The 16195-nt window shown below is 44.1% G+C and overlaps 1 protein-coding gene across 1 annotated transcript in view; it reads right to left on the bottom strand.

Annotated features, from left to right (window-relative positions):
• Positions 1 to 9923: 9923 nt before the first annotated feature.
• Positions 9924 to 16195, bottom strand: part of GTPBP8 (GTP binding protein 8) — a 78923-nt gene continuing 72651 nt past the window's right edge. Inside the window, exon 6 of the mRNA XM_081797029.1 lies at positions 9924 to 10039. Within this exon, the coding sequence (XP_081653155.1) occupies positions 9949 to 10039 (91 nt within the window). The 3' untranslated portion in view covers positions 9924 to 9948. The remainder of the gene's footprint in view (positions 10040 to 16195) is intronic.

Here is a 16195-nt window from a genome sequence, read left to right on the forward strand (position 1 = left end):
GGTTGGAGGCACCCCTGGGCCCTGGCATCTGGGGAGGGGCTGAGGTGTGGAGGACAGAAGGCAGTGTGTGGAGGTCTGAGATGCTGTCCGTGGCAGAGCCGTGCACACAGCACTGTGGCACACGAGGCCTCGTGGCCACTGGTGAGATGCCCATCCTTTGGTAGGACACTCCGGGCCACGGTCCCTCTACATTGCCTTTCCTCCTGATCTCAAACTCACAATACTGTGAGACATCTTTTTCTCTGTTTCCTCTCTAGAGAAGTAAGTCCTGCCTCTTTCTTGACCACAAAGGAAAGACCCTAAAAAGCTTGACGCTAAAATTTAAGCTTCTGTTTGTGAAGGCTCCAGCCTGGCGCCTGCCTACCTACCCTGTGGTTCTCCAACTTGAGTGTGTTCAGAATCACCTAGAAGACTTGTCAAAACACAGAGTGCTGAGTCCTACTCTCAGAGTTTCTGTTCAGTAGGTCTTGGGTGGGGCCTGAGATTTGGAATTTCTAACAAGTTCCCGGGAGATGCTGACGTCACTGGGGGGAGACCCCATCAGACCACCAGGCCCATTGATCCGCTTGTCAGACACCACTCAGTCCTGGTTTCCCTCAGTCACAGTCAGGGCTGCCAATTACTGAGCTTGCTTCCTGCTTCGCTTTTCCGATGCTTTTATCTCATTTAACCCTCACAACAACCCATGAGGTAACTACTGTAAATATTCCCATTTTAAAGAGGAAGAGACTGAGGCACAGAGAGGTTGTATATCTTGCTTAATAGAAGTGGTGAGGCTGTTTCAAAGCAGGGCAGTAATGACTAAAGCTTGTGTATTTAATCACTCTGCCATACTGCTTTCATGGTCTAAGGATATTTTTTTCCGAATGGACGTCTTCTACCTCAGAAACATGGGGCTTTGCAAACAAGGTGCTCTTTCATTCCAAACTTCCCCCTCCCCAAATTTCTCTCTGCTGCCGGCTAAGTATAGCAGGGGAAAGCACACATTTAATCTCCATTAAGACCTTCAGACTTTTTGGAGAGGAAGTCTGACTTGGGAAAGAAAACTGAAGTACTGAAATTTTTAAAGAAAGGCAGTTTTATTGCCTTCAATAACTTGGTAATACAAATGAATGGCTAAGGGAGCATTTCCAAGAATTCCTCTTAGCCTTTTGAAATAAATAAATATGGCTCATTTACATATAAACAACTGTATTAAAGAGCAGGAGCTGATTATTTGAGTTCCAGTTAAAAATACATGAGAATTTTGCCACCAATTTTTTAGAGGCTCAATATGAATTAAGAATCCATGTTTTGGAACATGCAACCTTTCAGATCATCTCATCAAACGATTCCTTTCCTTTTGCTGCTAGATTCGGGTGTTGGTGTCTCAGGAGATCTCTCTGGCAAAATCCACAAATAGGTAACTATTAAGTCAAAGCAAAATATGATGCATACCAGGCAGGCTAGGATTTGATTTTAAGTAAAGACAGTTCAGACATCTTGGTGCTTTACTTCAGCCTGGGGTCCCACACTTACTGCGAGTTTGCTTAAGTTACAGATTTTACCAGCGATTCTAGTGTACAGTGTGTCTAGAGGGGACCAGGGAATCTGCAACATACATTTCTCAAATTTTATTTTGTTCTTCTTTTTTTTCTTATCAATGTTTTTTTCCCCTGCCTATGCAATTCAAATGCACCAGACTTTGAGAAACACTGCCAGGTTGTGGAGTTGGGGTGGGGGTGGGGGAATTGGGGATTGGGAGGTTCTCAGACACTTCCAGTGGTTCCAACGCTATCTTCACATTGTACTCACTTGCAGTTCTAATAAAAAACATCAATTCCCCGGGCTCTCCTCAAGACCAATGAAAGCGGAATTTTTAGAAGTGGACCTGGGCAGTGGCATTAACAAACAAAAAAGCAAAACAAAAAAAAGTCCCTGGGTGATTCTAATGTGGGGGCCGGTGTTGAAAACCACCAAGTCTGATTCAGAGCAACACAATTAGGGGTGTATGTAGCTGAGGGTAAAAAGCAGAAAAGTAGAAGACACGATATGCTGAATGTATGGGTGGGTGGGTGGGCATCTTTTCCAAATTAGAAGGAACTTCTGTGATAGAAGACCCCAACCTAGGAAAGAGCTGTTGCCCAGTGAGGAAACTTCTGTGGGTCCTTCTTGTACCGTTGATTGATCAGATCCCTCTCCTGTGTACGGTCCAGGGACCATCACGGGAGGCCATCAGCCTAAGGTGCCTTGGGCAGGGACTTCGCGCTCACTTCGCAGGCCCTTGGCTCTCGGTCCCGGGCTGCTCTCTGCTGCTCAAATCTGGCAGCCCCACAAACCTCTGCCACCTGGTGCTTTCTGAATGATATCCCTTCAGCTTCAGCCCAGGGGCTCTGGCTTTTCTGTTTGTTTTCTTTTTTCTTTCTTATTTAAGAAGCTCAAGAGAACTTAAAAGCAGACCCTTGAAAGCTAAGCATTTCTAATCACATAAAGGTGTCTCTGCAGGGCCTGGGCTGAAGAGGGTTTGTTTGGGGGCTTTCATCTTTCTGTGTATCCCCTTCCTTCTTCAAACAATCTTTCTGGGCTCTTATCCACCCAGCTTCTTTGCCGGACACCCACCCCCATCATCTCCATGTTTGGGGCCCAGAGAGGAGAGGAGCGGAGGGGGTGGCTGAGGGCCTGAGGGGGAAGGGAGGAAGCAGTCAGCCCCCATGCTGGGTCCGAGGAGACTTTGTGAGAAAGCCCCTCTCCATCTGCAGCCCAGCCCGGTGGGAGTCAATTAATTCTGAATAACCTAAACCGACAGAGGTATTTGCATTCACAACCTGACTGATGACCGTATAAAATTGATTTATGAATTAAAGTGCTTCCCCTCCCTTTATCCCAATTCAGGCTGTAATTGATTATAAGTGCTGCAGCGAAATTAAATAAAAGAAAATTAAAAAGAAAAGAAAAAGGAAAGTGAAAAAAAGAGAGGCCCTTGCTTGGCGGTCCGGCCTTCTCAGGGCTCCTCGGGATTAGCCATTCTATTCATCACATACCAGTTTTTCTTTAAAAAGTTACTTCCCCTTTTGTCTCCACCCCACCGTGGCTCCCCCCACCTCTGCTATCGGCAGCATTCTCTCCAGGTCTCCTCCCACCGGCTGATCCTCTGGGGGGTGAAGAGCCAGTTACCCTCCTGCTCCCTGGACGGGGAGAAGCAAAGAGGGCTTGTCCCAGGTAGCAATGTGCCCACAGACACTGAGGAGCAAACAAGGGTGTCTACTAATCTTCTGCCTCCCTCTTCAGTGTGAGTCTCTCACCTTGTCCCTTTTCTAACTGCCCCCCACTCCGCATGCACACAATCAAAATTTCCTTGTTGGAAATGTCCTCATAAATATGTTTTCAGTAAGGCATCCATTAAAGATAACCTTTTTCATGGCTCAATCCTCTCAGTTACCAAAGAATAAAGTGTTGGATAAAGGAATAAACCTCTAATTGAAAAATTTCAAGCTCCTTTGCCTGGGGGAGGACCGTTTCTTGGTTCGAGGAGGGTCTGGAGTAGGGGACTAGGGGAGCTGGATTCAAATCTCCTAAACAGCATGAGAACAGACTTTGGAAGTTGGAGGAAGACTGAAAATTATGAGTCGTGTGTCCTTGTTCAAGTCACTTGACCTTTCTTGCTTTCATTGACTCCGATTTAACTTAGGGATAATGGCCTCAACTGAGGTAATGTATGTAAATCCCCTTGAAGTGGGGCTCAGAAAATATGGCTGGTCCTACGCAAATATTAGAGCCTACTTACTTGCTCAGTCCACTTATGAAGCAGGACTTGCTGACTCAAGAGCTTTCTGGTGGTAGGATAATCAATGGCTTTCTCCCAAGTCCAACCCAGTGTTGCTATTTGAATGACAAATGGAGATTTTTTTTCATTGCCAAACCAGTCTTGAGAGCAGACGACTTCTTTATTTCTGTACCCTCAGAGATCCCTGTGCACAAAACACATAATTAGACCCTCCCATTCAATTCACCCTCACTACTTCTTCACCTTTTCTCTCCCCTACCCTTCTTTCTACCTTGGGACTGCCCACGCTGGATCCCCAGTTCCTGCTACTTCTTTTCCTGCCTTAATTGTTATCTCAAAAACCCACTTCCTACTGTCCTCCTTTCTTGTCTTTTTTTTTTTAAGATTTTATTTATTCATTTGACAGAGAGAGAGAGAGAGTGCACAAGCAGGGGAAGTGGCAGGCAGAGGGAGAAGCAGGCTCCCCGCAGAGCAAGGGGCCCAACGTGGGACTCGATCCCAGGACCCCGGGACCATGACCTGAGCCGAAGGCAGTCGCTTAACCGACTGAGCCACCCAGGCGCCCCCTTTCTTGTCTTTGACAGGTACAGTATCGGTCCCTCTCCTCTGAAGTGCTAATGTGCAGTTTTATGGGCCAGCTCATGTGAAGTGCTGTTGGCCGCACTTCACACACACTTAAACAAAGTAGAGAGAGGTTGCATGGGCCTGAGCAGAAGAAGCGCACTTTGCTGACAACCAGCATGATGCTTATGTTCTCCAACTAGGAGCTCTTCCAGAAACAGATCTCTGACGGTGAGTGTGCACCCCCAAAGAGTCACCATAAGAAAACTGACAGTTGGATCCTCTTTGGGGAATGTTCAAAAGGTGAGCTATGTGACGAGCAAGTTTCTGATAAATGTCCAGGCAGCTCTAAGGTGCTAACCTGAGAGGGATTCAAAGCGGCCTGGAAGCCCCTTCTCATCTCAGGGGGGCCAAACAGCTGCACTGTGACATGGGCTCAGGCACCTTGAAATTCCACGTGACTACTGCTGGCTGCTCTGCAAATTCCTTTTTTGAAATGCAATGAGGGGAGGAAGGTGCTTCAGCGATTTGGGGCCCTTTACAGTTTGGTACAAAAAGAAGAGCATGCACCCTGAGGAGACAGACCACCTCTGCAACTTTGCTAATGGAAGCTCCACATCCACAGAAAACCCAAACGCATTTTAATATATGGGGAAGTCAGGAGGCCAGCAAATTAACACGGAGAAGAACCCAATGGAAGAAATCTTAAGTGGAGAGTTCTAATTAATAAGAACTTCCCTCGTCTTAAAAAGACTTATGTATTCATTTTTTAGAGTGTGTGCGAGAGAGGGGGAGGGACAGAGGGAGAGAGAATATCAAGCAGACTCTGTGCTGAGCACGGAGCCTGAGACCTGGCTTCATCCCACGATCCTGAGATCACAACCTGAGCAGAAATCAAGAACCGACTGAACCACCCAGGTGCTCCCAAAACATCCCTTTTTAAGTGAACCAGGGAACTTGACTATTTCCCTAAGGCTGGAGCAGGGTTTAAACTCACATAGGTGGAAAGACAATAAGCGTGGGGTACCCGATAGTATCTAGCTAGCTGAAGATTGACTTCAGAAGATGAAAGCTTTGTGTCTATGGCACATGACTGGGAATGGCATCTTCAGGAGACTTCTAGGACAGAAGTCTAAGTTTATGGCTCAGAAGCCCTGGTGGTAATGGGCTCCCCCCGATCAGCGGAGATTGCCTCTTCTCTACAATGGTGATATCTTAGGGCTCATCTCATCCTGGTCTGGGATCAGAGATTAGGCAGTCTGGATATAACTATGACCTTAACCTCTGCCATGGTGAACTTGGAGGAGTACCAAGAGCAGTTGTGAGGACTCGTAAGTCATGAGGGACCAGTCAGTCGACAAGCCAGGTAGGGAAAGCGTGGGTATATAGAATTCTGGGAGGCTCGCTCCTGTCACTCAGCTTCCAAATCAGGCGAAGCTGCACATGGATGTTCATAGCAGCTTCACTCATAACTACTACAACTTGGAAGCAATCAAGATGTCCTTCAGGAGGTGAATGGAGAAACAAACTGTGGTACTTCCATACAATGGGATATTATTCAGAGATAAAAAGAAATGAGCTATCTAGCTACAAAAAGATACCGAGGCACCTTAAATGCTTATTACTAAGTGGAAGAAGTAGATTTGAATGATTCCAACTATCAGGCAATCTGTATGGTTCCAACTACATGAAATTTTGGAAAAGGCAAAAATATGGAGACACTAAAAATATCAGTGAATGCCAGGGGGTAGAGGGGAGAGAAGAAGGGATGAACAGGTGGAGCACGGGGGTCTTTAGAGCAGTGAAACCACTCTGTTTTCATTCCATAATTGTGGATATGTTTCATCGTAGCTTTTTCAAAACCCATACAATGTACAACACAAACAGTGAACCCTAATGTGAACTTTGGACTTCAGTTAATACCAATGTATCAATATTGGCCCATAGATTGTAAGAAATGTACCAACACCAATACAGGATGTTAATAGTAGGGGAAACCATGGAGGAAGGAGGTAAAGGAATAGAAAGGAAGAGACGATACATGGGAACTCTCTATACCTTCGGTTCAGTTTTTCCAGAAACTTAAAACTCTCTAAAAGTAAAGTCTATTACTTAAAAAAGAGAGAGGGAGAGCCCTTTTTTCCAGTATTGACTTTTAGCAGCTTGTTGGAAAGAGCCTATGTAAATGCCAATTTATTTGATCATTCTTAAAGGCAGAAATGACTCCTGGAGACATAAAAACAGCTTGCTAATATTCAGAAAAAGACTCAGGCCGCAAGAGCGACACTGTTAGTGTTGATCAGTAATGCGGAGGGGCCATCCCTGAACTGGTGCCTCGTCCCACGTCCCACACTCAGGACCGTCCGCACGGTGCGACGTGCTCTCACAAGCAGAATCTGATCCCTTTTAAGCACTGACTTCCCCTGACCTTCCAAAGACAAAGAGAACGAAAGGTCCAAATTCCCACTTATGGGAAGAAGGGCAATCTGCAGAGAACGAATGACCAGCTGTTGAAACCACAAGAATGAGATCCTGGAATCAGTGTTGCTGTAATGGGCCAGTCCAGGATTCCTGGCAAGTCATGAAGCCACATTGATGTTTTTCTTTGAACATCTTCACCTCTGGTGTCCAACGGGTTTGCTTGTCATTCTCAGTGCAGACGTTTCTTCTGAACTCTTGCCCACAAATGGTACAGAGAAGGTCCTTCCTTTTGTTTAGAGGAAACCCAATCTTACTTCTGTGACTTCTGCATCTTTGAAGATTCTGGACAGTCTGCCTGGGCTCCTATCCTGACCTAGGATTACCTTCCTACATGCCAGACTATGGCCCAGGCCAGACCAACTTTTCTCCTATTCTTGCTGGGATGCTTTGTGTACTTGGCCCAGTTTCCCAATCAATTCACTGCTCTTACACTCAGCGATCGGACTTCAGGAAAGTATGTCATTTATATATAGCACTCTCTCGAATTCAGCTCAGCAAATTTGTCTGACCTACAAAACAAGACTCTGCAGAATCTGCAAAGAAAAAGAATAGCTCTTTTCCTTGGAACCTGGTCCTCTAGCTAAGATGTATGTAAATTAAACGAATAGAGAACCGTTCCAAGCCAAGATAATAAACAAGGGTTTGGTGCAGAGGTGCTGTCTGTATGTGTAAGTGCCAAGAGGGTTCAAAGAAAGGAAGAGATACCTGTGGGAAAGCCTTGTCAATGAAAACCTCTGGGAAAAACCAGTATGTAAGATCTAAAAGGAGACGTGTTTGCTCTAATGTACACATTTTCCTTGGCCCAGCAAAGTGATTAAAAACAATTGTGGTTTCGGTGTTCAGGAAAAGGTAGGATAAAATAGTAAAACCAACCTGGGAAGAGAGGACACGCAAGGAAAAAGTAAAAAATTTCACCAACCGTGTATTTTTTCAGTTGACTTATTCAGTATACTTTTCCCGCATGAGGTGATTATGAAGCTTTAAACCAGGTGATTTCAGAGCACCTCCTGCATCATCCTTGTCTTCTCCTTTTAGCTTGCCTTCACTTCTGCTGTTGTTGGAATAGGAAATTAGTAGGATAAAGATGTAGACTTGACTCTACCAAAATTAAAGTTGCCAGACATAACTCATAATCGCTGTAAATCATGGCGATTTCAGGGGGGACATGGAGGAGGTGGGGGAGGGAAGAAGAAGAGGAAGAGCCATATTGACTGTGTTTTAAAAGATAAGTTACTTTCAACTCTGCAAACGAACGGGCCATCAGAAAACCTGATGTGTGGCCATCACCTCTAAAGCCTGGAAAACAACCATATACTCAGAAGCCTGTTTATGTCATTAATATTCTCTCTTTGGAAAAGGAGGACAATGGTACCGGAGAGAGTATCGCAATAATTAAAAGAACGGATGCATTGAAAGCATTAGGACAGCACAGAGGAAGTACTATAGCATTAACTTTATTATTCATATGTGATAAATAAACACAAAGGGTAAAAAAAAAAAAAAAGCAAACAAAAACCCAGTCACTCTTAACATTTGGTTGGTATATTATTTTTAAGTAACCACATATTTGCTCTTTCCAAAATAAATGATATCTAGGATGGAAATGAGACAGTTTAAATGAATGCTGGTCTGGGTTTAATAACAAACTCATGTTTTTGTTCGGATGAGGAAATAAACCTTAATAATTACATTAAAATGAACTTTGATTGCCTGATATTAAGATGTCCAAGACAGGCGAATGTTTAGACCGTTTAAAAACACCCTACTTTTTTTTCTGATCAAAGGCTGTTTTAAGAGGATAAACCAATATCACTAGAAATGGGGGTTTGTTCCATCAGAACCTTCTTTTGACCTTGGGGCCAATGTTCCAAACCTGCTGGAAGAGCAAGTTGCCCAGCTCCCTGAGTTTCCCTGGTGGCCCCTATGAGTCCTTGTGCCACACCAAAGCTCTGCTGGCTCTGCCTTGCCATATAATGGCCCCTGCGGGTTGAGCCACATGCTGGAAGACGCCGGCAGAAGGAAAGGGTCCCTGATGTGCTCCTCCAAAGCTGTGCATTCAGTGGAGGAAAAGAACAACTGGCTAGAGAACTCAGCCATCCTGGCTAGTTGGAGAGGAACATCCCTGAGACTGCCTCATTGAATTCTTATTTCCTTCCGTGAAACTGAAAAGTGGGGATACACAGTATCTTGGCTGCTTGAATGATGTCTCTTCTATTTCTTCCAGCTGTCAACATCTGTGCATCTAATAGATTGTTCCGGTCCTCAGTCCCTCACGGTTACTTTGGTGAGGGAGACCCTTCACATCTTTTGTCAACCTCCAATCTTCTTTTAAAAAGACACATTTCAGCTCCCCAAAATTACTTTTTCCTCAAAGTACAGGGATTTTACTTATCTGATTTCCTAGAGATAGTCCACAGGAACATTCCAGAGGCAAATCTTCCATTAAAAGATGCTGGACAACAGAGCAGCAACCTAAGGAGGAAAGAATCAAGACTACCTACTGCATGGGCATAACTCATCTCCGCAGAAGGTCATGAGCAGTTGGAGGTGAGGTGCAATTTTAGGGAAAAGTAGTCTGCTAAGAAAAATGTGCAGAAAACTTATTCCGAATATCAAAAGGCCAAAATTAATTTTAAAAGTTTTTTTGTGTGTGAAAAGTTGAATGTTTACGCAAATATTATTTTTGAAATGAAGAACAAGTTCAGGAAGGTGAGGCCAGTAATGAAAGAAAAGAAAAGAACTAAAAGTCAAAAGCGTCAGTTTGTAGATGACCTGATAAACCATTCCGGCTTTGAAAACAACTTGGAATTCTTAAAAGTTATTTCAGCGTGTGTAACTTCATGTGATATTCACATCAGTGGTAATTGCTTTTATTTTTATTGGGTCTCTTTACTATTGAAGACTATGTCCTACAAAGGTATGAGTTTTGAAAATATAAAAGTCCTTGGAAGCTAATTCACCATGGGTCTGTGGTAAATCAGTCTTCAAGGCGTGATAATGGTGCATCTTTTCCAATTTTCTGTTTGGGCTAAACAATCTTAGCATGTACACATCATCATTAATAGAAGGAAAAAAAATTAACGTCCCCTCTTACAAAAAAAAAACCACACGAGACTGCTCAATAAGTAAGATCTGTTGTAAAATTAGAAATTTGGTTTCAACTCTGAGAATGAAGTTGTAGAGAGTTGGCCACTTTTGATTCTGAAGTGGGCCTTTGTAGCTGTCTTCGAACCCCTGGAATAAAGAGAGTTGATTTGCGATGGAATCTCCAGAGCCTGCAGTCATATATTACAATATGTTGTAAATCCAGAGGGTACAATATAGATTTCACAGGGGGCCCTGGGGTTAATTGAAATTCCATCTGCTTCTTCTCTGTGGCAAACTCAGTCTCCTGGGATATTAGCTCAGGATAAGATATGACATTTACAACTTTTTAAGTTTTAGGCTAAAGTAGAAGTTTGCCTAAATCGGCTCCTCCCTACTTTCTACATCCTACCTTCAATTTAAAAAAAAAAAAAGTTTACAAGACAGCCTTTATTTCCCCCACAGCTGCCCCCGAGGCAGCCCCCCCCTTTCCAGTGCATGCCGGGCAATGCCATGTATTCTTAGACTCCCAATGGCCCCCATTACTGTCAATTAGTTACGGAATGCTACAGGGATTCATGCCTGACAGCTCGGGTAAAGGCAGGAGAAATGGGCCCAGTAGGGAGCGAGGGGCCTGATTCTTTTTTGTGCACAAGAAATACCTTTCTCAGCAAAGCTTTTAATGGCCTTCCCTTCATTCTTTCCCTCTGCTCTAGCGCTGCGCCCCCCATGATCCCAACACATCATATACACATGCGCTCCTATATTCACACACTGACACGTTTGTGTGAATATCGCCCAGGACTGTGAGAACATTCTGAGCAGGAGGCTCTGAAATGTCCTTATAACCTCTGAAAATTACAGAGCTTTAACATTCCAGTATATATCTTTGCTATAATCTGATTCTTAACTTCCTCTCTTCAGAAGGTTTCTTGTTACCAAGTGCCTCTTTGGCCTCTGGCTTTTTAGCATATTTTCCTTCTGCAGTTCTGCTCCTTCCAAAGAAGAAATGCGTTCTCTCTGGCCACAGACTCTGGGTCGGGAGCCCACTGCACCCACCGTGGGGTCACTGAGTTGGGCAGGCGATGGTGCTTGGCATCTCCTGCCACTCCCAGGTCTTTCTGACTTCTTTCTCTTCCTCTTGCCATCCTCTCCTCTACTTTCCCACCATTTCTCCCTTTCCTCCTCCTATCTATGCCTAGATCATTCCATTTACTCTGGAGACTTCAGGCCAGAGGTGTGGTTTTACTCATTTTTGTTCTCTCTTCCCTTCCTTACCCACTCCAAGTATTTACCATTACAGGACAAAAGACTTTGTTTTGTTCACCAACGGATCCGTACTCCAAAGGATAGCACCTGCCCCAAGTAGGAGCTCAGTAATATGTGTTGAGAATGAATGCATGCATAAAAAAGCATTTAATACCATTGGTGGTACTCAGGGTTAAGGAGAACCCAGCATCACATCAAAATGGTCTGCCTGTTCCTGGTCTGCTGTCTTTGCTCTTTTGTAGGAGTACCAGCCTTTTCTTACCATTCAGAACAAAGATGCACTTAGGAAAAGCCTACTAGGAAGATAACAGGTCCCAGTAGGAAATAAATACAGTTAAAGCGATTACACTTCTCTGATGGGTTTGAAAAAGATGGCAGAGTAAAGGGAGGAGATGATGACATACTAGAGAAAAACACTCTCTGGGGCAATTCGTGCCCGGGTTATACATTGTTCCAGGCCCTTCCTCTCCTGGAGCCCAGCCTCATGCAGGGTGTTGAGGAGTCACCCAAGGGCAGTGGCAGGAAGACACTCTTAGCCCATCTAATCCAGACATCTATAGAAAGGCAGAGGAAAGATCCAGAAGAGGGCAATATGATGGAAACAGCAAGGAATGTAAACTTTGGAGGGACTTCTTGAGCCTAAGAGTAAGGCTGCAGGCATCCCTTTCCAGGCTCTTGCGGTCTCGGGCAGTAGTGGGTAAACACTGCCCACAGCATGACTCCGGTCTGCAAAAGGCAGCTATTTTTTATGGTCAACCCATCACCACCCACATATAGCTTTAAGATTCCTGCAGATTCATCGAGCTTCATATTTATGCCATCTGAGAGATATTTCCCATGCTGTCTATCAGATCTGCTTTACTTCAGTGCTTTTCAAATGTGACTGTGAACGTGAATCACCTGGCAATCCCATGAAAATGCCGATTCTGTGGTGTGTCCTGGGGTTCTGCATTTCTAACAAGCTCCCAGGTGATTCATTATTGCTGGTCCACTGACACACTGAATAGCAAGACTCTACTTCATCACCTTGGTAAGAAGTAGAGAGGGCTTTGTAAAGATGGATTGACTCTAACCTGAATTAAAGAAGTCAAAGTCTCATGAATAAAGATTTTGATTCCTCAGATAAGAAAAAAGATGTATGTATGATTCTCATATCTTTCCTTTTCGGTAAGTGAGTGTAGGTGGTGCTTGGAAATAGTCAACGAACTCATGAGCTAGATATGCTAATGCAGTTTGTCCAGTGTAAATTTCAATGCTTTTCTTCCCACTTGAACAAGAATTCTATTACAAAGTTTCAATTTTGTTTGTGTTTGTTTTAAACAGTGGAGTTACTTCATCGTGAAGAAAGAAGTAAGTCACTGTATGATCAATGAATGAGGTTACTTGGAAGAGAGTATGTCTACCTTGCTTCATTCCTACCTGCTAAAGAAGAGGCAAAAAGAAAAGAAGAGGTAAGGTACATAATACAGTTCCACTGGTAACCAATAAATACAATTTTGATTGGAAAGAAGTACAACAGAATATTCACACTTGCATATGGTTAATCCTGCCCATGGTGTCTGCTCTTATAAACACACAAGCTTGGGACTCAATATACAGGGACAACTTGTATTTATAAATCCAAAGAGATTCAGTAGACAGCTACTAATATTTACTACATCTGGTGCTAGGTGCCAGTTGGGGGTCCAGATCCAAAAGGAGTGGACAGTCTAATTAGGAATATAACACAATGTAAATGAAGCAATAATTTAAAATGTAAACTCTAACTTTTTATTATTCCGTAAACTTCCAGGCATTTATGGGAGTTAAAGGGAGTTTATGGGAAGAAGAGATTAATTGAGACTGAGATGGTCAGGGAAGGTTTTCTAAAAGGTAAGATATGAATTAGAATTTTAAGGAAGGTTAGGCCAGGAGAGATGGCAACAGAGTGATGAGTGTGTCAGGAAGGACGAACAACTCTGTGGAGACAAGAGAACATAAAGTGTGTGGGAGCATATGGGCACAGTCTGCTGGAGTGATTTACTTAAAGGAAATACGGTAGAGAGAGAAATGTGGGAACAATAAAGTTGGGATCAGATTAAGAAAGGTCTTGGATTTTAGGCTACAAAGGTTGGACTTTATCTGTTAATAATAATAATAATAACAATAAGGAACCACTGGATATTTTGAGTAGAAGAGTACATTTTAACCAAAGTATTTTATTTTATTTTTTTCCAAAGATTTTATTTATTTATTTGACAGAGAGATACACAGCGAGAGAGGGAACACAAGCAGGGGGAGTGGGAGAGGGAGAAGCAGGCTCTCCGCTGAGCAGGGAGCCCCATGTGGGGCTCGATCCCAGGACCCTGGGATCATGACCTGAGCTGAAGGCAGACGCTTAACGACTGAGCCACCCAGGCACCCCTAACCAAAGTATTTTAATAAATTGATTTCAATAGCCCAAGTATAAGGCATAATTAACATGGTGGCAAAGGACACTGACTATGTGGGATAGAAGGTTGATCTGAAGGAATCACAGACTTTAATGACTGATTATACTTAATGGATGAGCAGTGACCCTGAGGCTTGAAGTTAGTAGAATAGAAAATAAACAGTGGGGTGGGGGATTCAATTTGAGATATTTTAAGTTTTAAGTACTAGTGAGACAGATAAGTGGACAAATCCAAGAGTTAACTAGAAGTGGGACAGTGTGACCTTGCTGAGACATGGTGGGGGCTGATACCTTGGGAGTGAAAGACCTCTCCAAGGAAAAACATGCAGAGACCGAATCTGGGGAAATGCCCGTATGTATGGCCCACATGGGAGAAGAAGCAGAGGCACACAGAGAATGAAAGAAGAGAGGGGAAGAAGGGGCGTCGGGCCAGAGGCAGGGGCCACAGCATTGAATACTGCAGAGGAACCCAGCATGACCGGATCAAGGGAAGGTCCTTCAAGGCTACCGGTGCCTTTCCAGTGTGGACAACACAGAGTGGAAGGATGGGAGCCAGACGACAGGAGATTAAGGGGTGAGCAGGTCATAACAAAGTTAGAATTTATGGACTTCCCTTTAGATAAAAGGAAAAACAGAATGGAAACTGAGGGGGAAATTAAGACAAGTGCTTGTGTTGCTTCTTCATTTATTCTCATGGTGACCCAGATTTCTTTGTTTATTGATTAAGGGGAAGGAAAAAAGGGGAGAGGAAGAAAGGGGAGAGGAAAAAAGGGGAGAGAAAAAATGGCATCTTAAAAACTGCAGAGGGACGGGAATTTGAAGTGGTAAAATCCTGAAGGAGATAGGCCTCCTGGTAAAAGGCAAGCCCTATAAATGGCAGCAAGACAAAACAAAACAAAACAAACCTAAACCCAAAAACTCTCCAAACAACCCTGCTTCCATATATTTGAAAGAAAAGGGGTACAGCCTCCTGGGAGTCCCATCCCCTCCATCATGTGAGACTGTTTTCAAGTTCCAGGCATGGAGGTCACATGGAAGAATGGAGACTGTTTAGACTGGCCATTGTATTAGGAAATCAGCAAAAGGTGAATACAAAGCACTGCCAAACAACAGTTGAGATGAACGTCAACTGGCTAAATAAGCACAAACACACACCCAAAGACGGTACCCAGTGGGCATGACTCAGGGGTGTGGAGCCAACGCAACAGACTGGGGACAATGAAGCCCCAGAACACAAGCGGTTAATAACCTCAACTGGCATGATCCAGAAACTATGGCATATCGACAAGAGGAAGGTAATTAAGAATGCTGAGTAAGAGCTACTGTTTAAAAAAGAGACTATTTAAAAAGCACTCGTTGGGAGTCAAGCAAAGGACAATAACTCACTGAGCACCGTACAGCCCACACTCAGCTTGGACACGTGGGGGATACAGAAGAATCACCAGGCAGTGTTCCTGCCCTCAAGGAGCTTCAGTGTAGTTGGGGAGCGGAGATGAGCACGATCGAACCCTAAGAGCACATCCACATTGTGCCGTAGAGACAGGCTTTGAAGTACCATGAGGAAGAGTTGGTTGGAGCAGAGCTGGTTGAGAAGTAGCCAGGGTGCCAGAATGGGAGTGGTCCCCCATCCTACGTTCTTCACACCCTCACCAATGGCCACAGCCGACCCTCACATAGTTGTAGCTGCAAGATCAGAAATGGAGCCGAGGAAAGGGTAACTGTTTTCTTATCATGTGAAGGAGACCTGAGAGCTATACTCTCCCTGCTCAGCAACAGATCTGAAAGCAATGCTCATCTTCCTTCTGCGCCTGGTGTGGGGTGCTCTGCTCAGTACAGGAAGAAATGAGATTTGGGAGTGGTGAGAAGTCTGGAGCTCTTTTTAAAAATCTTTTTATTTATTCTTTCCCCAGTTGTATTGAGATATAATTGACACAAAACATTATATATGCTTAAGTGTACAACACAATGATTTGGTCTATGTATATATTGCAAAATGATTGCCAGGACAAGATTAGTTAAAGTGCATTACCTCACATAGTGATGTCTTTTTCTCCTTGTGATGAGAAATTTCAAGATCTACTCTTTCAGCACCTTTCAAATATACAGGGCAGTATTACTAAGTATAGTCGTCGTGAAGTCCTTGATGAGAAGGCAGGTGCCCGAAGCCACCCTACAGCGCACAGCCACTGAGTGCCTGAGCCGCCCTTAGGAGCATTCCCATGGGCTGTGGTGAAGACGCTTCCCCAGTGCTCCCCACTCCGGGAGTCTCCCTCCACTTCAGAGCATGTTCAGGTCATTCAAACCTGGGGGGCAGTTTTGGCTCTGCCACTTACCAGCTGGGTGGCCTTGGGCAAGTTGCTTAAGACAACTGAGTCGAATATCCTCCTCCAATGGGTAATAATTCTTGTAGGAAAAGTGTGTGGCAAGAGGCAATTGCTTGATGTTATTGTCATTTCCAATTACTCTCTCCTTCCCTTATCTTCATTGCTTGGTAAGGAAAATGGTAGTTTCCCCCTTCCTCTTTCTTTCATTCAGCCACACTGCTTGGCCGCGGAGAGTCTTCCCTTGGTCCGATGGATCTGGCTCAAGCAACTGACCATTTTTTT

The sequence above is a fragment of the Leptonychotes weddellii genome, chromosome 1 (genome assembly GCF_054177405.1).
Source record: "Leptonychotes weddellii isolate Sample4059 chromosome 1, ASM5417740v2, whole genome shotgun sequence".
In the NCBI taxonomy this organism is placed as follows: Eukaryota; Metazoa; Chordata; class Mammalia; order Carnivora; family Phocidae; genus Leptonychotes; species Leptonychotes weddellii.